This window comes from Rhipicephalus microplus, chromosome 4 (genome assembly GCF_043290135.1).
Source record: "Rhipicephalus microplus isolate Deutch F79 chromosome 4, USDA_Rmic, whole genome shotgun sequence".
NCBI lineage: Eukaryota > Metazoa > Arthropoda > Arachnida > Ixodida > Ixodidae > Rhipicephalus > Rhipicephalus microplus.
In genome coordinates this window covers 116304595-116328242 of record NC_134703.1, presented here as the reverse complement: position 1 = coordinate 116328242, position 23648 = coordinate 116304595, and the positions used below count along the sequence as shown (strand labels likewise).

General features: G+C 42.8%; 1 protein-coding gene across 1 annotated transcript in view; it reads left to right on the top strand.

The window, feature by feature from the left end:
- The first annotated feature begins 250 nt into the window (after positions 1 to 250).
- Positions 251 to 23648, top strand: part of LOC119172843 (uncharacterized) — a 103801-nt gene continuing 80403 nt past the window's right edge. Inside the window, exon 1 of the mRNA XM_075893590.1 lies at positions 251 to 496. Within this exon, the coding sequence (XP_075749705.1) occupies positions 352 to 496 (145 nt within the window). The 5' untranslated portion in view covers positions 251 to 351. The remainder of the gene's footprint in view (positions 497 to 23648) is intronic.

Sequence of the window (23648 nt, the reverse complement as noted above, 5' to 3'; positions counted from 1 at the left end):
GTGGCCGTGTTCAATGAGTGCGCCTAGACCCCCTCCGTTCTGCTTCCATCGGAGTGCCCACATCGACCAGTCCCGGATGTGACGTCAGACACGGGAGGAAAGGGAACTTCCTGTTGCCTCAACGCTCGAAGCGCGTAGAACCGAGGGAAAAACTTTGAGCGGAGAATTGGAGAGAAGGACAAGGAGGAGGGTTGCGAGAGGAGGCGGGGCCAGACTAGGGTTCCGTTCTTCTCGTGGTTTGGACTCCGGTGCGCGCAGAGTGCAGACTGGTGTTGGCGCGAGTGCACGGAGCCGCGTCCTTCCGGTGCAGGAAGTGAGAACGCAACACGCGGAAACATTCGGAGAGTGGCAATGTACGCTCCACGCATTCCATCCTGGGCTGTCCCGAAGGCCAGCACAATGTGGCGCGGTGTTTCCCGTCTCGCAAGCTGGGTCCTGTTACTCGTGTTCCTTCACGCAGCCCTGTCAGAGGCCCTAGTGGTCACTCCTCCTACGGGTAAGCTAGCTTGTCTGCGTAATGGTGCGGTGATGCTTCGCGCTTGCCGGCGTGAAGATAGTGCCATGTCGCCGGCTCGCCGCTCCTTCACGCTTATTAGATATGCGCGCCTGTTTGCAGCATGATAGCACGAAGCGCTTATTGTCATAACTGATGCGGTAGGAGACAACCGTGAAAAGCATGGGGGATTGCACGCTACATACTCCTATTTCTTCTGTTTCTCACCTGCTGTTCGTTCTCTGTGTCGTTCAATGCCTGAACGTTAGGAGGGGCTTCATTGTTAAGCGCCATCATCTTGTTTCTAAGTTGCTGTAATGCGATAATGGTTGCGGTTCTCTTCGAACGCGAATGCCATAGAATTTTATTCTGACAATACTACTTAAGCCGTGCATATATTCCCTATTCCCTCCAATGGCTCACTTTCGCAGGCCAGAATTTCATCGGTAACATGCTTTTGTCCCCTACATTTTATTTTCTAAAAACGCATCTGCAAAATGTGATATGCTTTCGTCGTGTTGAGGTAAATTTCATGAGCAGTGAAGGGTTTGGCTGCGGATAACGAGCCGTTGCTGTACGTATAATACAGAGAATTTACAAGAATGTAAACAACTTCACAGTCTCCCGTTCTAACGCATTTTTAATACATTCATTGTATTTTAGACGTTGGTGGTGCACCTTTTCTTGTCCACCTTCCAACAAAGGTATACCATCACACTCGTAGTAACTTCTGCTGTTTATAAATTGATCAGCTCATACGTTCAGATGGAAAATGTGGTTAGAGAAGCGAGGCGCGGAATCAATTATGGAAAGAATCTTGTGGCTGCTGGTGTCAGAAAATTGTGTGCTGCGCGCTATGAGAAATCCTTTCACGCGTTCGCGGTAATCTTCTGCAGTGACTCTGCGTGAGAAAAGTTCCAAACATTATGCTGCTCTGCCACATCCTAAGAACTGTTTCACGACAAGTAACCACTCTTTTTTGTTGTTGTTGTTGTTTTCATTTAAACTTGGATGTAAACCAGCATAGAAAGAAGTGTGTGGCCTCGTTATAAATACGACATTATTCTCAATGACACAAATATTCAAGCACTTCACTGCGCTGATGACGAATAATGCATACGTGCAGCTGCGTGAGTTCAGCTTCGAAAGCAAAAGTGATGTCAGGATATTCTTATGTTCGCCGAGAAATGAAACTTTCGTGCACAAGTCACAGTGTAATCTTTAGTGTCTTTGTTTTCGAAAGACACTCTGTATGTTACCAAGGCTTGGGCTTCTTTCATTGCCTCTTATATCCCGCTTTCAATTTGTGATTGGTTTCATACCTCGCAGATTTGCAATATTACGATCCTTAAGCTGCAAGTCTCAGGACTGGACCGAACAATGTCACAATTAGAAGCACTTCCTCAAAGAGCCTGTCACCATCCCGCGTTAACACGATTAGTGGCTTTCTCCTTGCCTTCGCAACAATGCATCTTTCTCGCCCCTTAGTTCTTGAAAGCACGGGAATAATGTCAGCACTGAGCGCTGGAGCATATCAAGATTTCGCACTTTTCAGCTACACGCTAGTATTGTCGCTTGCGCAGTTGCAAGTACACAAAATGAAGTGTGAAAGGTTGATTTTGCACGATATTCATGCGAGACAAAGAAGAACGGATGGGTCGCTGCATGGCAACGCAGTGCAAGAGACAAATCACATTTATATTTCGCGTGTATGAACTAATCAAAAGCATCTACAGCCGTGGCCACGTCTGTGTAGAGCACGTGAACAGGTGGTTTTCGCTCTGCGGGGTCAGACTTGGGGCAGTATCAGGCTCTGACGTGGTCAGCCTGACAACAAGGCCGTGCATGCCCCGGATACGCCAATTCACAGCCCGAAACTGCCCCAAGGTTTCGGCCCGCAGAGCAAAAACCGCCTGTTCACGTGCTCTACACAGACGTGGCCGTGGGTGTACGTTATAGACGTCACGGTAACTACTGTCTGTGTCACAGAAGTGCTCAAAAATGACAACGAATATTAGGACAGAGTATTGTGCTCGTTCTTTTGCTTTTGGAGAGTCTGGTGAGTGGCCCTTTAGTATAAATTTAGTAAGTACAAGTTCCTGATTTTGTATTCTGACGTGCTGATACGATTATAGAACGGAATTTCGCTTATTATTCTTATCAGATCGTTGCCATTGTAGCTAAGCAGTTTCATTAGGAATATTTACTAAGTTTTGGAATGTGACACGCCAAAGTAACTAACTGAGTACAAGGCAAGGCGCGTGTAGAGTGCGATTGTGTACAAGTATGGGTTTTCTGAAAGAAAAATGGAGCATACTAGCTGTAACCAAGCTACGCAAAAGTGAATGCGAGAGTGATCATTAAAAAAAGTGGTTCATTATTTTTATACTAAAATGTGCCCGAAGATTGTGTCCCCATTACTGTATAAGAAGGAAGAGCCACTTATCTGATGGAGTGCGATGACATTCGTTTTTGTGTAGAGCTCGCGTGCTTCGTTTAGTTTTGGAACTTCCACACCATCGTGCGTTTGTTCTTCGCCCAAACTGTACCTTATTCACAATAACTTCTATGAGTTACAAGGTGCGTTAAAGAAATGAGACTAAGCATATATATATATATAAATAAATAAATAAATATATATATATATATATAAATAAATAAATAAATATATATATATATATATATATATATATATATATATATATATATATATATATATATATATATATATATATATATATATATATATATATATATATATATATATATATATATTATGCGCAATAGTGCTGCCAGTCTTATTACTTTTCTGACATACCTCGAATACCCTGCGAGATAGTTACTGATATTGCGATCACTTCAAGGTATTATCCACCGCGAAAGCTTTAACACATATGTATATGCCCGCTGCGGGCCTCAGCCGGCCACATAGTACTTGACAAACATGAAATGGTGCAATTACGTAATGGATTCGAGACAAGTTCATGGCATTTGTTCTGAGCTGTTGTGGATGCTATCGCGGATCATTACATTTCCTGCGAAAAAGCTTGTGCCCGAGATCTTGATGATGAATAAAACATCACTTAGATAAATAAGGGCATGCACGATGATGCGTAATAGAACGCGCGAGCAACTGACGACCCATCACAAGCATCACTATATAGGTAAACTAAAAAGTTAGTAAAGGTATTACTTCCTGTCTCCTTTTGTTTTAAGTGTATTTTCATTGAGAAGCTTCTAAAAAAAGTGGACAACTTTGAGAATCGGTCACGCTGAAGGCCCACTGAATTTCATCTAGGGGGATAAAAATGATATCGTGTTTAACGTGCTAAAGTCAGGATGTGATAACGAGGCCTGCGGTAGTAGATGCCCTGGAAATTTCATCCATCTGGTGTTTGTTACCGCGCACTGGCAATACACAGTACACGGGTTCTAACATTTCGCCTCTGTCAAAATGCGGCCACAATAGAAGACGTTACCGTTGCGCAAGCAATCGAGCACCATGACAACCTAATGCGGCTACTAAGTTGCTAGTGTGGTAAAATTTCGTAAGGTACTAATTATTCTAATAAGCACGCATTATAATCACCAGGCTGATGAGGATGATTCTCAGAGTCAGCACTATTTATTTATTATGTAGGCAGTACGTTTTCCTAACCAGCAATTTTCTGCCTTCACCTACCAAGATTCTGATGCTTTTGGGGACAAAAGAACGGTTAGTATTTATATGGTGAATATGCCAATCATTTTTGCAAAAGTGTACGTCACCACGGTGGACCTCATGTAAGAGGAAAACCGCATTGGCATGACAATTGCGGTTTATTACTAGCCGTTCGCAGCTAAGATTTCGTGAGCACAGGACAGCCACGTCGTAATCACTGATTCCATTCATTATTGCATTTTTAGAACCCTAGAGATGCTAAAAAGTCTTGTTTTATGTGCTGCAGGTGCACTTGTAGTACAAAGTATATTTAAAGTGTCCCTTCATGAGCCCAGGATGTTTCGAAACTAATTGTAAATAACAAAATAACTGACGCAGTGTTTTCGTATGACCCAAAGGAAACGTTGCTGCGTTTGATGCTTCTACCATTCTTCAAAACATACCACCTCAACTGTGCTCAAAGCAGAGATTAACATCTCTCCTACATCATGGATGAAACAGTCCTTTACTTCTGGGACAATGCGCTATCCGCTGAACTTAAATGATATTGTATATAGTTGTCTAGAAAAAAAAGTCGCACTTCCGCCGTAGGTGTGAACTAATGAATACAATAGCAACAAATTTTCATGCTATACGAGAACAATGCTAGCAGCAAACTCCTTTATATATGATCCATCTCAATTATCTCTACAAAACGCTGACGTAAATAGAAGCGGCCGCTACAGAAAGCGAAGTGACGTGCACCATTGGTTTAAAGCAGGCTAACTGGTGAGCGTACACCGACGACACCAGCAGTCCGATGATCTCTTTGAAAACGAAGCGAGCACGACTGCACCAGTCAGATTAAACTGCGCGTTCTCCAAACAAAAGCCACTTCTTCCCTCCCCTCCGAGAGCACACCCCTCCCATCATTGTAACTTTGGTGAAAACGGTGAAGAAGGAGCGCTTCATGTCCTTCTGAGCCGCAGTCGTTCGCTGCGCCACATGCTACCACTCAAACATACGAGGTTCATCACGAGGTGGCGATGTTGCCGATTCGCACTTCATGCGAAACCTCAGGGCGGAGAACGAAACTCGGGCTGCTTCGAGGGTATCGGAGCGCAGCAGTAGCATGGGAGAACATCAGTAGAAGTATCCCTTCGACAAATGCGGTTAGACAAACTTAGCAGTGATCCACTTACGTATGTGAGAAAGCGAGAAGAAAGTTTTTAGGGTCGTGCCAATCAGCAGTGAAGTTTTTATCTCTCAGTTTATAATATGGTTGGAGGGCTAGCTCATTTGTAGGTTATCCTCCTCACCAGAGGTTTTTTTTTTTTTCAACGCTACAAAACGCATCAAAGCTTGCAGCTTTCTTTGTAAGCTATACCTCCTTAACTACAGTAAAAACATAGCCAGTGCACTGTGTGGTTGCAACCGGAAAGAAATTGTACGTTAATACGAAAACAAAACAAGATTTCGGTAAGCGACCGTTTATGTAGAAGAAACATCATCATCATCATCATCAACAACAATAACAACAGCAACAACGACAACAACAACAACAACAACAACGACAACAACAACAACAAGCAAACGCACCCACCATCGTTTACCGAGGACTGTTGGTGGACTTGAATGGCGTTCGAGCGAAAAAACGCGGAGCATTTATCGGTCCTTCCGCAGAAGGCCGCTGTGGGGCAATTTCAGGCAGCGGATAATCGAAAAAAAAAAAGCCCGAAGCACCATTGCCGCACAATTCGGTAATCTGGAAAAGCGCGCTATTACGTTTCCAGGTCTCTTGATTACTAGAAGAGGAACCGCAGTCCTTTAGAAGCAATCACCTTATTTCACAAACGAGACCGATATTCACAGCTGAAGTATACTTTCTCTTCGTTAATTGGAAGAGGTTTTGTCCCAATTACGCGCTATATTTGTTATTTTAAGGCACTAGAGCGTTATCTATATCGGTATGTCATAACTGTAGTACCTACAACGGTGGTTCACTGTGTTTCGGTAATTATAAAATGAGAGTTAGAACGCACGTGACTCAAGTAATGAAGTGAATGCACGTGTCGTCTATATGCAGAGTGTCCTTCCATCGCTTTTAACTAGAGTGTTCTAAGAACGTGAAGAACAGGAAAATTCACGAAGAATATACGTGCATTATAGCGACACAAATATCAATTCGAGAACCTGGTTCGATAACCTTTGTTTCACGGATGTGCGAACCATTATATCTTCAAGGTTCAATGTATACAGTTATCGTTGTTTACGTGACTACTCTTCCATCATGACTTTATCTTTGTATTACTTCTAGTACTCTGATTATGTCTTCATGTTCGTCGTTCTCGGTTTAACTTAGCTCTTTTTTTTGTATAGCTTACGCATACTGTCTTTATATAATTAGATTACACGTTCCTGGTGTATTAAAAAGCATTGCATGCCTTTTGCTTATTGGTACAAACCTTTTTAGTTAACAAAGAAATGATCTGCATTTGCAGGATCTGTGTTGTAAGACGATGTCTGTTGGTGGCATTGCCGCTTTGGGTGACGTAAACTTTCACATGTCTCATGTATGCAAAGTGCACAGACTACACTAGTTTCGTCAACTAATGAATCCGTTATTTGTGAGATTCTAACGATATCTTCACAAGTGGACCGGGGGCGAGTAAGGGGCAAAAAGTAACGATTTTTCTGTAGGAAACACACATTGCATGCTTTGCCCCATGCTAGGATGCACTTAAGTGGAGCTGAACACGTTTCTCTACAAGCTCCTTTGCCAATTTTTTTTTCATAATTGCAAGATACATCATTCGTCGGATATATGCTATAAAAAAGTTCCGCAAAATATTTTAAAATTGTATTATCGTATTAGTAGCAACGTTATTGGATACAGTGACGTAATAAGTGTGCTGACACGAGCTTACTGTCACAATTTGCACGTTCACTGAGATAACAAAGCAATTTTTTTATCCAATCTAACATTGTTTTCTTCAAAATTACTAATCCCGACGGAAAGACTTTGTTTCTTTGTTTCTTGGCGGGGCGGGGCAGCGAAAAACATTTCGCCATTCCAACTTACTATTACCTTAATTTACCTTTCACATGACGCCATTTCACCACTTTGTTCCAGTTTTGTTTGTATCATAATAAAGGTTATTTTTTTTCTTTTCGTGCTTAGGCATGGCGAGCTTAAGCACGTAGTTTTGTTATGCTTCTGTCGGCAGCGATTTTCGACGTTCCCGACCGGAGTATCACTGCAACTTAGAGGTTTCGTGTAAATTGTCCTACCTTTAATTGAATGTTCTTTAAAACCTCTATTGAACAAATTGTCTGCATTAAAGTCCAATCACATCTTGTCACTAATAATTTACTCTTCTTTAGAGAAACGTTTGTGCCGATTACATTATATATATCTTTTATCTGGATCTTCGCTGTGCCAACTGTACATTTATCATCTACCCTTCTGCCTGCATTACACATAATGGTCTCTAGCAGAAAGATAGGCCGTGTCCTAGAGATTGGTTTTACCGATTTTTGTGCACTGGTCCAACCATTTCTTCAACTTTTTCACGGCATGAGGGCTGGCGCCTGGAGAGTTGTGTTTCCTCAGCAATAGATATTCCTTAGGATGATTTTCCCCTAACAAAGGCTGCTATGGCGTCACTGGCCAATCAGATGAAATACGAGACGACGTAAAAAGAACTGATAGCGGTGCCTTTATGTTACTTTTAGAGAGTCGGTTGCTGTAGCAAGACATACTTATATTCCCATTACTTTATACCATCGTGAGTGCGCGCACACAGTTTGAGGGTGAGCCCCACCGCGGCGTTTAGTGGCTAAGGTACTCGGCTGCTGACCCGCAGGTCACGGGTTCGAATCCCGACTGTGGCGGCTGCATTTCTGATGGAGGCGGAAATGTTGTAGGCCCGTGTGCTCAGATTTGGGTGCACGTTAAAGAACCCCAGGTGGTCGAAAGTTCTGGAGCCTTCCACTACAGAGTCTCTCATATACATACGGTGGTTTTGGGACGTTCAACCCCCCCCCATATTAGTCAACCAACAGTTTGAGTGTGATGATTACCGTACGAACAATAATGATATCTAGCGCATGCCTTGATTGCGCACTAATTGTACAAACGTAGATAATTTCAGATACCTCAGTTTGTTATTTCTAAATTTTGAAGAGAATTAGCATGACAATGAACCTATAACTTTTCTACTTCATTTTTGATTGTTGTATTCCTCTTTACGTGCTTTCATTTCTCATTTTCTTAAATGAAAGGTTGTTCAGTTTTGAATCTTCTTCCTGTCATTTTTGTTTGTTGGTTGCGCCTAAAAAGATTATCTGACACTTGACTGTCTTCAAGCCTATTAAGAACTTGAGAAAGGGGCTTCCAAGAAATCGTACATCACCACGTAATGCGCATGCGCCATTATTGTTCGTCACCGAGGCTCGAAAAGTGTGGTTAGAATGGAAATCGGGCCCAGTGGCTCATTCGTGACGAAGGCCTCACTTAGATCGGCCATGGAAACAAAAAATACGTCACTCGAAAATGCACCGTGACACTGAATGGCAGGCAGCATTCCAATCATCCGCCGCTGTGCTTGTGGTCAGCCAGCCATCTTTTTTTTGCCTCACTCGATTTTTTTGTGACTTTCTGGTGCGTCGAAACAAGCACCACGGAAAGCGCACGCATTTTCGAGGCTTTCAACTTCCTCAGTTTCAGCGATGCGGCGCTTTCTTTCCGGGAAGCGCACCCGAGAGGACGGCCGTCGCTGTCAGTGAATCGAACGGTTCTTTCCCGCCGGCCTGTCAGCTTTACGAGGCTCGCTCAACGTGTCTTTAAAGCGCCATCGATCGCGAATCCTCCGTGCGGCGCGCTCTAACACAGTTACCCGGCACCGCCACCGTTCGTCCGCTGTTTGCCCAAGTATTGTGTCTTTTTCGCCGACTTGAAAGCCAGAACGAAAAAAATACACTCTTCACCATCGTTTCTTTTTCAATCTTTCAACAGCGTCGTTTTCTTAGCGCGAAACTTTGTGTGCGCTAAAAATGAAACAGGCGTGTTTCCGTGCGAACGCCATGTCGCTGACACGGCCGTCAGCGGTACTAATAAATGGTACCCGCGGGATTTCGCTCTGGGAACTACAACAAAAAAATATCCTTCGACCATTTGTTCGTCTCTTTTTCCACGTGCTCGTAATCTCATAGTGAATACGTTAGCTGTGCAGGGCTTAATTTGTCTTTTGTCACAACTAATTAAGAAGGAATTAATTTGCACAGAAGAATCTCAGGACGCGACAGTGCATGAATGTATTGCAGCTCAGCACATACTAAGTCGGCCCTTACAGAACTTTTAAGCAAGAGAATCTGATGGGCAAGTTTTTTTTTTTTTTTAGCACAGACTTAGTGAGAACTGGCAGATAATGAACTCAAGGAAAGTATATCGCACGCTAATACATATTTAGGTTGTCTACTTTGTGAGGTCCAATAGTCATGTTTGCAGGGCATTTATGTGCATGCAAATCTTGCAGTGTAAGTCACCGCCAATCGTAGCGATGAAGGCGACTGTAAAACATTCTTTACTAGACAGTGTTTAATGTTTTACAAGACAATTCGGTAACGTCACTGCTTGGCGCACAAGCAAAGGGTGCATTAGATTACGCAATACATTGAGAAGAAACATGAATAACTTTATTTACAGTTTGAAATGAGTCCTGCTCAATACAGTGTTTCCCCTTAAATCTATGTTCACTTGTACTGGCTAAAATTAGAAATAAATAAGCTTGTATTGCTACAAAATTTAAATACGTGTTCGTAGCGGTGAGTTTAGCTATCTTAGAGTTTTTAGGAATTTCTTATTGGTCTACATAGTGCCACTGTATCAGTTTTGTTTCTTTACTATCCGTTTTTGTGTTTGTTTTTTGAAGATGAACTATAATAAATTTAAAACGTAGTTTCGGGATAGTTTATTCATATCGTGCAGTTTAGTAACAACGCAATGCAAGGCAAAAACATAAGGACAGGAGAGACCATTAACTTGCAAAGAAAAATTATTTGAAGAACGTGGGACCTGCTTACTATTCGCGCAGTCCAAAAAAAAAGCTAGAATAGCGGGGCTCAAGACATAAATGAATGCTACATTAAAACAATAAATACCAAGAGAAATACATTATACTTCCAAATGACTGGCCAATTATAGGTTTTCGCCGCACTAGATTATAAGAAAATTAACACTGCGCAGTTCTTCGGTGCATAAAATGTTATACTTTCAAATCGGTCGCCGAAACTATTGATGATCAGGTCAGGCTTTTTTCTTTTATTTTAGCCTTAATAGCTTAACGAAGGACCCGGAAAGTCGAATGTTGTGTCTCTGGCTGGCTCGCAAAAAATTTTGCTTCCTTTATTTACCAATTAAGAGCTATATAACGCCGTCCAAGTTCAGTAAATCATGAAGACTGGTAAGAAAACCTCGAGATGCCGTCGCCACTCGCCTCTTATTTTCCCACGTTCGCTCGTTTACCGAGCGTATCATCCCAGTGGGCGTGGTGTTTTTGAACCTACGACCTTATGCAGGTTTCATGTTGGAAAGGATTACCATTAATATATGTAATATGAAGCGGTAGAAAAGTTGAATAACAACCAGACGTCACGCAATTCGAATTGCGTAACTAGACGCCAAAATAATGCCGACTGGGTAACGGCGAGATCGTTGAATACTTCCCAATCAATGCAAAAGGCACCGCCATAATTTTTTTGTCATCAGCCACAGCACGAACAATGTGCACGTCATGTCTTACGCGTGCGCCGCAGTTACCACCATTCTCCAAGAACGACAAAAAAAAAACGGCATCTTGGATGCTGACCTACTTCACAAAAATTACGAGGATTTGTAGCCTACTGGTTACCTCGCAAGTGTACTTGTGTTAGTTGTCAAGAAACTCGTAAGACCCCGATTATCAGTTTCCTCGCCACCTCAATAAAGCTCCTTATCTCTCATATTATTGCCCGTAGTGTAGACTGGTAAGCGCTCCAGGAAAGCATCTGTCGCTAAGTATATGCATTGTATGGTGTGCTATGCCTTGACCAATCTGCATTGTACTCCTTTTTATTGTTATTATTTTTATTCTTTGTATGTATGTGTAACAGTGTTATGTGTATTGCCAACTGCACCTCCTGCTTGGGCCACAAACTGGCCTGCAGTATTCGCAATAAATAAAAAATAAAAAATAAATATGAAAGTAAGCTGGCAACCGCGCGTCACACAATGCGATTTACGTAACCAGAGGGTTGTTTAAAGCTTTGAATCTGGTACAATTGCGTCAGCCATGATTTTCTCGTGATGGCAGCGCGCCTAATGATTTGCAGATATGTAGCGGGTACCTCGCTTTACACCATGGCGACGAATGATGGGAAAGTGGTTGCTTCTCAATCAGACAAAAATGATGGTGTATGGCGGGGCGGGTACCCTACAAAGGTAATTATTTTAGTTACATCAAGAGAGTTTACAACAGGCTCTATAAAAATTCCTTTCCTTTAGCGGTTACTGTAACTAAACAGCGCTTTCGCCACTGGTTCGTTTTCTTCTTTTTGCGGGGTTTCATGAAAGAGTAGTTTACTAGAGTGAGAAAATGCGTTTTTTTTTCTACAGTATCTCTCTAGCGGAAGCATAATCTATCAATGTGTGACCTGATGCTTGTATTGGTGATGTTGACGTTGTGATGATTTTCCTACTGCTCTACATATTTCGTTACATAGAATGTTTGCTGTCTCCAATTGCCCAAAAGAGCTTCTCTTTATTGACCATACTGGATCACATTACGATGTCATCACAGGATTAAAATGCAGCTGCAAACAAACTACGGCGCTACAAATGGTGTAACCATGATATGACTAGAAGCCAGGTCACACGAGGGGAGTTCAGAGTAATTTTTACAAACTGTTTTTTTAGGTGCCTAAAGATGGCCACGTGTGCACTGTATTTCATCCACATTGCATGCATTGTATTTCGTTGTGTATTGTATTTTTTTAAATTTTGTTTGTTCATATTTTATTTTGAACTGTACGTGTGCATTGTATTTCATCCACCGTGGCAAGTAACGATATCTCACAGCTTAGATGTTTAACGACTTAGCCGCTATGCTATTACGATACTGGTGTTGGACTTGCGGCTTTGAAGAAAACCCCAAACTGGAAGGAAGTAGACTAAACTTTCGAGCCCTCACTTGAGTGTTCCGGCACAGCCTATCATCGCCTTTGCGATCACCTTGGTGTGGACGGAGAGTGTGCGCTCAGTATGTTGAGTAGCCCAGCGTAGAGGTGAACGAGCGGAGCTGATAACATAGCTAGACAAAAAATATGCAAGGCACAACCTCCCAGACGCTCATTGAAACTAGAGAGCCATTGTAGTGTCACCGTTAAAGTTATGCTTTGCGGCGATTCACAATTTACCAGCCCCTTCGATAAACAGGAGGCACCACTCTCCACTCACATCCTTTCAAAGCTCATAAGTTCTATTCAAATGGCACTTTTTTTTTGCAAAAGGGAATGTATCCACTTTTTCACCTCACACTACAACTTGGTTTTGAGGCACATACAATGCATACTAAACAAATATGGAAGTAACGACACAAAAACTTGTGGTGGTGAAAGTTCAAAATCTAGAAAAAAAAACGACAAACCAGATATTGTTTATCTTATTTCCATTCGTCACGATGAGAATGATGCAGAAAAACGAGTCACGTATGCATAAAAACAATGTTTCAACCTGTACACAAATCGAATATCGCCTTCCCTTAGCGCTCAGCCATGACTTTACTGTCGCTGCTATTTTAATACACATCTTTCTTATCCTTTGTTCCCCCTTTTAATGCGTAATACCATGGTAATACGATTCCCAGATCACGAGATTTTTTGCTCATGCGAATTTCAAGTTGTCTAGAACAAATAAAGTTCTAATAAAGCTAAAATAAGCCCGTCAGACTCAGAGGCACAGGTACGCAATATTTAGGAAAACTTCACAGTCTCGAGAATTTTCGCTTCCATTGCTTTCATGCGCACGGAAATTAAATATCTTCTAATGCGACAACTATGTTGCAAAGCATTGCCTATATCTGTGAGTACCGAGGAAGCAGCACCTCCCATCTTTTCAACACGTCGGCAAAAAGAAAGGTGCAACACCGTATAATTACGTGACTAACATTCTGCGCGTTTGCCCTTTACCCGCCTTCTAATCGCTCTGTTTTGTTTTTCGTGTCCTCACACTTGCCTTGTCCTCACTTGAGAATATTTTTACTTGTTAAGTTCGCCGTTTTTTTTTTGCGTTTCTTTATTCACCTCATACACTTTGTATGTTTCATTGTTTATTTAGATGTATTTATTTACAGTACTGAAATTTTTACAGCTAGTATTATAATCTAGTCAAGAAAATAATGAGAGGAACATAAAAAAATCAAGTGCATTCCCAAGCTTCATCGTGCTTTGCAGGGTGTGACACTTTTGCTTCTTCACGCTTTGATGGAGCGCAGTGCGCGAGTTACATTGGCGCGTCGTGTTCGTCGGAGCTTCCTAATTAACGTGGTGTCTCCTCTTTCCAATCTTCCAGCGCCGCTGCTGGCTTCCCCTTTACTGATGTTCTAGATATTTAGTATTTTGCGCTTCAGGTATTTATTTAGAGCATATTGGTTTGCTCTTCGTTTCACACGTGTATCTTTTGTCCTCCGTTTTTGTTTTTTTTTTTGTTAGGGAAGTTTCTGCTTTGTTAGCGATGAAGTAAGTTGAACGAAAGCGTCTACGCATTAATGTTTAAAGACAGGCCATAGAATTGGGCTAAGAGCTTCGCCAAGGGAAAAAAAATTAGGGGTGTCGCGGAGGTGCTATTGATGAAAAATAAGAGCTAGAGAGAGGCTCAGGGTTTGTGTAAAGTTTGCTGTGGGAGAAAGTTCGCACACTCGGTTAGTGCACATAAATTATCCATTGAACTCTGTACGCTTTCACGAACCGCAATTTTTTGTACATCAGCTCGCAGTTGCATGCGCCTATCGGTACATATATCTTTTCCCACTTCTGCCAATCCAATTGAAGAATTTATTCTTGCTATTGCCTTTCTATGTATCAGTGTGTCTTGGTTTAGTCTGATTTCTGTACAAACTTACGCTGTCTTAGCCCCTGGTTCCACTTTTTTTTTCGCATGCTTTACGCTGAAGCTACTTGTAGCAACTTGCGTTTGCGCTGTAATTAAATACAAATGCAAATTCCTTCTGATCCAGCCATATGCGACTTTATAGAGTTCAACAATCCAGGTTGGTAAACAAAGTAAAGCTGATTTTATACATATTCGAAACGTTATAGGATACACGACGATATGAACTTAGCAATATTCACACCACGTATAGTTCATCACTTCCTTTTGAACGAACTCACGAACACCACGAACGTTTTCGTTTTCTTCGCAATCGGGGAATGTTGAGCCTATGAAGAACGACTGCCAACGTAAAAATGAACTGTTTATTCAATTTTGAAGCAACGGCTGGTGTGCATACCGACATTGCGCGCGCCAAGTTAGCGAAACAGTGTTCTTCCAAGCGGGTATGTTTATCCAGCGGTTACATATACCGTAGGCAAAGCTGTGGTAGCACTGTTGTTATTTACCAAAAACGCAGTAGCTTCAAGCTGTGCCGTGCCCGTCTGGGCGATAGTCAGCCGGATTCTGCGCGAGAATATGCGCAGAGCGTGTAGCCACCCAGTAACGCCAGCGCGACCACACTGAGAAACTGCGCGCCAGTAAACACCGCAATCCCACAAGAGCCGTTCCCACGGCTAAAAGACACGCGCATATTTCGTCGCGCTCTGAAAAGCACGTTTCGTCGAGTCGATGAAAGTGTTCGAAACAAAATTACAAGAGGCGAATTGAAAAGTAAAAAAATAGAAATTTATAAATAGCGAACATCGCGTAGCAGTATAAGCACAACTCGTCCCAGCCTCTTCCTCTTTCGGCTGCTCTATGCCGAGAAGAACGCTCTCAAGCGTGAAGGTTATGAGTGCCCCAAGCGGGTGCTTCAGCACTTTCCCAGCTACCATTTCAGCTAAAGCAAGTCGGAGCTAAAAGTAGGCACAGCCTGAAGATGAGTGAACTACGCAAAGCAATAACTCCCAGGGGTAGGCGCTCACCCATATGGTTCTCGAGCACCGTTCGCGAAACGAAACACCAATAACAGTTAGGAAACGGCGGCCAGCTGAGCTGTTCCGCAAAGCTGTTCTGCAAAGAGGCACTTTCAACAAAGAAGCAGACGCGGTCCTTCTTGCCGCCAATTTTCAGAGTGTCATATCTTTTTGATAGTTTTAATTTTACCCAACTTGATGATCTCTGACCCCGTCTGCTGTGTCCTTTTCTAGCTCAACAAGAACGTTCAGAAAGCACACCCGCGTAGAGGATTCGCTTTTAAAGTAGGAGAACGGTGACATGCCGAACCTAAGGACTGGCGTCGTCTTCGGATATGGTACGGTGTCTTGCAGAAATTAAAGGAATGTCGATGATTTTTCTTTCTGGTCGCCACGTTGCACCTCTGCTACCTCTTACTGGTTATATCAGCCTTGTATTCTTTCTCACAGCTGTTATGTCTTTCCTGATACGACGAACGATAAGTCACTTTGAGGTACACGCCATTATTTTTATTCACATTCTCATTTTACAGGTGGTTAGCACGCACTATGACATTAGAAGAGCTCGCTTTGTATACACAGGCAGTTGCGTCCCTTTCATATATGAAAGGCAACTGTATACACAGGCAACTGCCTGTGTTGCCAGGTGTATAGGTACTCATCCACCGAGCAAGCAATGCAAGAAATAGGAATGAACGAATAAACTTTATCAAATGTGTAGCTATTTCCTTCGCAAGACGAAAATAGATTTTTTTCCTTTTGTTTTTTTTTTAAGTTCGCTCAACGACATACAGAGTCAATATACACAGATGAAAGCTAGTTTCCACTAAATACATCAACAGTGGTCTATGGTTGGCCCATAGAGCCAGAAAGCATGGTCTTGTTTTGCTGTAGGATGGAAACCCTCTGCTCTTAGGTGGTGCCGCCATGTCTGGTTCAGCCGTGGGTAAGTGCTTGATAGTAAAATAAGGTAAAATAAACTACGCAGTGGACGGCGCACAAGTAGAAAAAGTCAATAAAATGACCGCAGTCTAGCAACTGAGTTTGAATAAATACATAAAATTTTCACTTGTGACAACTAACAGGCGCACAAGCACTCGGGTAGTATAACACACTATGTTCAAGGTCGTTAGATGCGAAGTCATTGTGAAAATACGTGGCAACTCGCAGTTTATATTAGCACCCAAAGGATACTCATATCAGCTTCGTGAAGTTTTTTGTAGTCACATAGGTTAGTTAAATCTAATCGCCTGACCTCTTGAGACGAAAGTGACTTTGTTTTACCTGTATATAGCATTAGTCAGTGCTTTTTTGCCACACGAATCTCATAATATTGTACGTGGGTAGTTGCGTGGACTCGCAATTTGTTTTTATAACTCGGCAATCTCAAATTGGGTAGCGCTGCACGGCTTGTTTATATACGTTGCTTCATAGGTGGCAGCAAACTGCAAGCGATTTGCTTGTTGAGCGGTTTAAAAGCGAAATGTTTTTCATGCCCAGATAAGCGTGGTGAGATGGTGTGGTCCATGACGGTCGGCGAAGGAAATTCTTCAGAATGCTTTGAGCGGTAATGTTGAAATAAGTCGTCTAGAAGTATTTGCGCAGGCACACGAGGACAAAGATGAGACGCACAAATGGGCACAATCTAACAACTGGTTATATCTTGTGTGCCTGTGCAAATACTTAAAAACGAATTAGTCTTGAGAGCGAGGATTTTTAACTGGACGTAGAAGGCTGCGAAAGTACCGAGACTGACAGCGACGGTGAACGATCAGCCGTTCACTCGCAAGGAACGAGCAGTGGCTCACTTCCACTCGTGTGTTAGTTTCTTCACGCTCGTGAGTCCCTTTCATTGTTTCCTATGTATATTATCCTTGAACGAGATAAAAATAGAGGTATAAGTTTCTTTTGTGCATTGCATGCAGCGCTGTTATTGTGGATATCATGTGGCGCCGCATGCAACCAGCATTCGACCAGTGAAGCGAAATGATGAAATCAATTAAACTAGCATTCACCCGCCCAACTCTATATCATCATACCTGCATTCACGGCTACAATTTACGTCTCTCGGCTAATATCTGAACTTCACCAGTACCTTCCGAACGGCGTAGACTTACGGAAAATTTTCGCAACACGGAAGACGTATGAAGTAAGTTTGTGACCGTCACCACGTTCAAGTTTCCGTGCTGCACACCAGTGATGACGCTATGGCCTATCACGGCCGCAAATCATTCACGCAGGCTAGGTAAATACTATATGGGAGTGCCGTTCAGTTCATACGCCAACTATAGTTGATGAATTTTTCTGAAGCATGGCCAGAATTTCACAAAACATTGCTTATGGTCGATTATATAGCTGACATATAGCATTTCGCACAGCGGCAAATGGATAGTTCGCGATCTTCTATGGCTTGGTAAAGTGTTTAGGTTTTCCATCTATTTCAGTGCACCTCATTACTTGATCCTGTCAAAGTGGCACGGGCCGTACGTCTGCACGTCCTCTACGTTCCTAAGGCAAAAAAATTGCTTCACCCTTAATTGGTGCCATCTTGAATCATACAGAGCGCCACCTATAGTTCATGGGCACTGCGAATATATATGCCCCAACAGGTGCGTCTTCAATGCACTCCCCGTTTGGCTCACATAGGATCTGCTACACCTTAACGGCGCCTCATAGATGGAGGCGCCTTCATCTTGCTCGCTACAAGTTCTCATTATAGATGTGTGCCGCGGCTGCGACTATTTCTAACCCTCGTAAAGGTGCGCCCTCGGGAGAGTTTGCACGACCCTTAACACAAAACATTCACGCCAGATGTCTTCACCACTTTCTTATTACTATTCGGAAGTTTGGGGACGTTTCCGAACGTAGAGTACAGCCCCAAATGGGCACCCTTCTACTTCTGCTGCATTGTGATCGCATTAAGGTACACTACGCCTAAAATTGATCTGCAGAGGTGAGTCCGCTATACTCTTTAGTAGAGCCTGCGGAAAACCTGCTTCTCGGAGGCTAGCCACTAGGAAGCTGAAGCTGTCTCTGATTGTGCAGGACTTGACTTAAGATCCGCTCAAACAAGATTTATCCACGCCCCTCTTAACGAGCTTAGAGGAGGGAGATCAGACGGTAAGCGAGCCTTCTTAGACCGTGGCTGGTACGACTAGCGCATGGGTTAAGCATCTTTGAAAAGTATCCGAATTTCTGAAAACAGAAGACTCGAGTTCTCTGGAAGTACAAAAGCTAAGTTCAGTATTGTGGCTATGGATTTGAAAACTATTCTGCGACCACTGCAAAGTCTGTCAGACCGCACACGTAACAAGATTACGGGTATATCAGGCGGCCTCTTCTGCATGGTAATTACTGTGGATACCTCAATGACCCGGCGTCCACTTATAGGCCATGTTACGTTTTTTGTCTTCATATGGCGGTGATAAGCAGTCGTATCTCAACGACAAATCTTCATTGTGGCCCGTGATTTTATCAATACATAGTTCACTGCAGGGCTGCCTAAGAGTCCAAAAAGGTTCAGCTGTCCAGGCCCTGTTCCCAAGACGCTTTTTTCTTCTTTCACTCTGCTTCGTCAGTTTGCAATTTGCACGCTAATTATGGTTGAATGTGCAGCGCGGCACAAACGAGGCCTGACAAAGTGGAAAGTATAAGCGCAATTTTTCGTTCCTTTCCTGTGCGGCACTGCACGTACAACAAAATGTGTTAACCCACTAATTCGCGCGACTCTCTCCGTTAATTGCATTGTAAAAGCCAATATATTGAATTAGGTACATACTTCATGTATGAGCGCGTAAATTGCGGCCTCTAATGGGGCTTCGGTTCTTGTAAGTCAATTATCATAAGGTGTAATTATTCATGCATCATTTCTTATTTTTTAACTGTCATGTGCTTTTATCTCTCTTTTTTGCCTCCGTAGATTCCCCGGAATCGTTTCGAAAGAGCACGCATTTTATCTGCTTCACTGGGGCTTTTCTCCTCCTTGGTCTTCACTCTTTGATGCTGATTCCTGCCTGTTCCTCTTTTTTTCGACTTAAAAGCTAATGTTTTTGCTTCTTCTTTGTAACAATCCTGCGCTATCAGAGCTACCCTGGAGTGTTTTCGTGCCCTTGACATCAGCGTCATTCTAATGCGCATCTGGCTTTTAGTAAAGACCCTTTGTATATTAGTCAAACTTTGCTATGGCCTGTGACTTTCGAGTGGTTATGTCTCAGATAGTTCATGCCTACCTCTTGGACATTAAGACCAAAGACCAGATGAAAAAAAAATCATTCATTCATTTTTATAGTTAAATTCAGCAACAAAGTTTGAACACAAAAGCTCCAAAGGTCTGGGCTGTAACTAAGCTGACAAAGAATGTTGGTACCCTGAAAGTTTCATTGTTGGCAAAATGAAGCAGAGGGAATCGACAAGTACAGGTGATTGTGTGAGTTGGTGAATATTGAAATTGCAAGGTTATAGCGTAGCTCTGTTTGAGCATGAACAGAGCTGCGCTACAACCTTACGATTTCATTGAGCAGATGGCTCTGTTTGCACAAGAGAAATATTAGAGTGCAAACTTTTGTGACACAGGAATATTACTCAATCGTCGTGTTATGTTATATGTATACACAGCACTTACTGTTATTTTAATTGCTACCTTCGCTTCAGAACGGGCTTTCTCCACTCTATTCACGGTTTCTCTTGCATGCGTAATCGATGACACCACAGCTCATACGCGCCTAATAGCTCCGCAGTTCGAAAGTATTCAACCATTATAAATCATGAGCGTACGCACATTTGTGTGCGTATGCATGTGCACGTGCACAAGTGTGTGTGAAGGGGAGGGAGTGCGTGAACGCGTGCGTACGCGTGTGCGTGTTGCGAGCGTGCTTGAAAACCAGAAAACCTACGCCGAGGAGTGCCTACAGAGAGTCGAACCTACATACACACAAGCGGCGAGCGCAGATAAGACTGGATTTGAGAGTCTAGCTAATTACGGAGACGGCACGCTATCGCATATAAGCCCACGCAGGAATTTATCGAGCCTTTATCGATGGTTAGCGATTGCTTCCGGCGCGCACCCAATGCGTTGGGAAGGAAAGCACACAACACATTCCTTGAGCATTAAATCCAATGGCATTGGGGCGATATACCTTTTAATTACGTTAAATGCACGCAAGGCTTCGTAAAGGTAATCTGCTCACTGATCCGCGCATATCGCTGGCTCACGTATTTGCAGCAGTATCTGACCGGTGGCAGATCGAAGATTCGGTGACCCGTAGAATTCCCCGACAGGCCACGTACCCGGAGCATGGTAAAAGTCGATCTCGAAACTAACTACAGCGGGTTTTCAGCGAGATTGACTGAAAAGTGAACCAGTACGATGACGAAAATCGAATTCTAAGTTGGCATCCACGCATGTGTCTAGGGGCAGCAATTGCTGAAACTGCGCGTGGGGCCAGCATGCAATGTTTTAACTCATAGGCTGCTCTTGGCGGAGAAAGCTTTTTCAAGTAAAAGAAGAAGCCAATTAAAAGTTCACTTGTCACATTTTTCCAGCTTTTCGCATAACATGGCAGTAGTATGCCAAACAGGGCCCATACGTCAGGGCCCAGACGTTCATCAGGGCCCATACGTTGTACACAATTTATGTAGCTACATGCAGGATCTTCTGTGTTACTATAGCCAGTGTTTATTCCGACGCATTCCACGTCGGCTCGACTTAATTCTTATCAGAAATATTGCATGGAGCAACTTACTCTATTTATAGGTTCTGCCTAATTACTGAATTAGGCGAAATTAAGAAACAACTTCTGCAGCAAACAAACTGGCCAAAAAGTTCTGATGCGAATGTTATAGATTTGTCTGAAAACTTATGATTAGTGCAGCTTCCACGTTTCTATTTATCAACAGTTAGTGTTCTGCTTACTGTTATGCCCGCAAAATACAAATATACAACATAGTATTGCCCGCTTTCATGCGTCATCGAACACGAAGACAAGTTTTGTGCTTTTGGTGGTGCACCTATACATAAATCCACATATTTACGACACATTTACGAAGAACACTCTTGTAAGCCGGGGCACGCAATTTTCAGTGGACGTACCGAAAATACGCCGTCGACTTCCTGCATACGCGGTGCAGCCGTGATGGGATCGTCGCATTATTAATCAGCTCTCTACTTCTTTTAAAGTGGTTTATCTCATTATACATTTACATTGACGAGGGAAAAGGCTTGTGGTCCAAGGTCAATACACTACATTTGTACATTTTCTTCGGTAGTGAATCATGTTCACATATTCAGTAATATAAAGAAACAATAATAACCAATGACTTCTCTCAAGGCATTACTTGATTATGTAAACATATGATGTCTGCTTTGTGTTAAGTGTACTGGCGTACATTTTATGTTAGTGACACTTTACGAGTCTGGCTTGTCGATTATCCCCTTTCTCATGCAAAGTGGTCACGTTTTAGTAAATACACGTCTAAGATTCCCAACGCTCGTAACCAGTACAAAAGGAGCAAGGTGCAAATAATAGAGAATACAGAAATGCCGGAAAAAAATTTTAGTGACACACTTAGATTGTTAGATTGGCAAAACAACGCTTCTGATACATCCGGCAGCACCTACGCCACGCGAAATATGGCGCCACCGACATAGCAGGGGTGCGATTACCAGGGGAATTATTGGTTTGCATGTGCGGCGCACTGTTACAGGTTTCATTTAACTGTATCATAGCCTATTATTCAGAGCCATGGCAAAATTACTGAAGAACGATATTAGTGGACTATTTATTGCGGGTTTCTTTTTATGATCTGTGGTAGGAGCAGCACTGACGAATTTTGTTGTTTGCGTCAGGATTACCAATCAACTAGCTGTTCAGACAACTGATGGTGTTTCCGGCCTCAAAGTGTCTTTGTGAAAGGTACAGTCTAACGCGCAATTCTGAACTGAGATTCTCATCAAGCCAGCCGAACATGTAAGCATCAATTGATAGCCTCGCCCGTTGTCTGACACAAGGAAGCTACGTAGGCAAAGCATTGTTGGGTGCTTCGGAACGTTCGCGGTGAGGCCACAGCTGGCCAGGAACCCTCTGGAACCACGTTAGATTCATGAATATTCATTACGTAAGGGAGGCTAGGCTATATCACAAACACGCCAATAATTTCCCAGCCTTGACGTGACTGCACGAGATTGGTCTCAGCTGTCGCCAATGACGTCGCCCGAGAGACAATGTGGAGGGCAAGCATTTAAACTTCGGACATGCACAGCTATACGACAGAAGGCTGCAGTATAACGTCGGATACATGGAATGAAATGGGCTTGGCAACAATCCAATATACACTTAAGCATTTCGCCATGCTCGAGTCACAGTAAACAAAGTCGACCACATAGCCACATTGATGGTTGTACACTGGTGTTTTGCGTGTATTTCGCAAAGTGGCGCCTCGCTAGCCAACTACGCACGCTTCATAGGCAACACCATTCTTTATCTTGGTAATATTTCTGCAATAATGAATGCTAACTCATCGGCTGTAATAGGTGGCGCATCCAGAATCCAAAGCCTTACGCGAATGCGTGTTACGGGCAGTGCGTAGGGTTTCCGATTGATGAAATATTTTAGCTGTTTTATTGCGGCCGCTTTTGCAGCTAGCCTTAAAATTATGTTCACTTGCCAAGGAAGTGAACATTTCTTTAAATAATACAAAATAAATTATTTATTTTATTCCCAGTGTTATTCCGCAATGGTATTGGACGACGTAATAATGGGTTCTATCGAGCAGTGCGAGGTGATGTACGTGATGGCAAATCCCGTTCCCCGGTTTAAAATAGCATAGTGGTCATTTTAAACTGGTAACCGTAACACGTTGACTAGGGCCAGTTGCTGCCAACATGCAAGTTCATCAACTTGTTAAATTAAGCTTGGTAAACATCCCCGCCTTTCCTCTGTTTCGTCATTCCTTCTGAACGTGCGGTTGAACAAAAATTAAATAAGGTGGCGGGCCCACAGTAAAATGTCTATGCTTATTAGCTAACGATTGTCAGCACATTGTTTTTCTTTCTAAAGTTGTAAATTGCTTTTTGTGGCTATGGCACCTGAATTCTCCGTTAGGACTCAGCCATTTTCATTGTGACATTTGAAAACCGTTCGACCAAAGAATTTCCCGGAGGATATATTGGCAGGAAGAAAATCTTTGTTTCTTCTTGTTTGAAGCCTCCTCTGTTTAGTTCCTCTGGTCCATTGTTTCTATCATTCCGTCTGTGAAGATCTATTTTTATACCTGCGTTATCCTCGGTACCAACGAATGCTTCACAAACTAAGAAAACATGGACCAAAAATATGCTTTCCTTTTCTAGAGTGAATG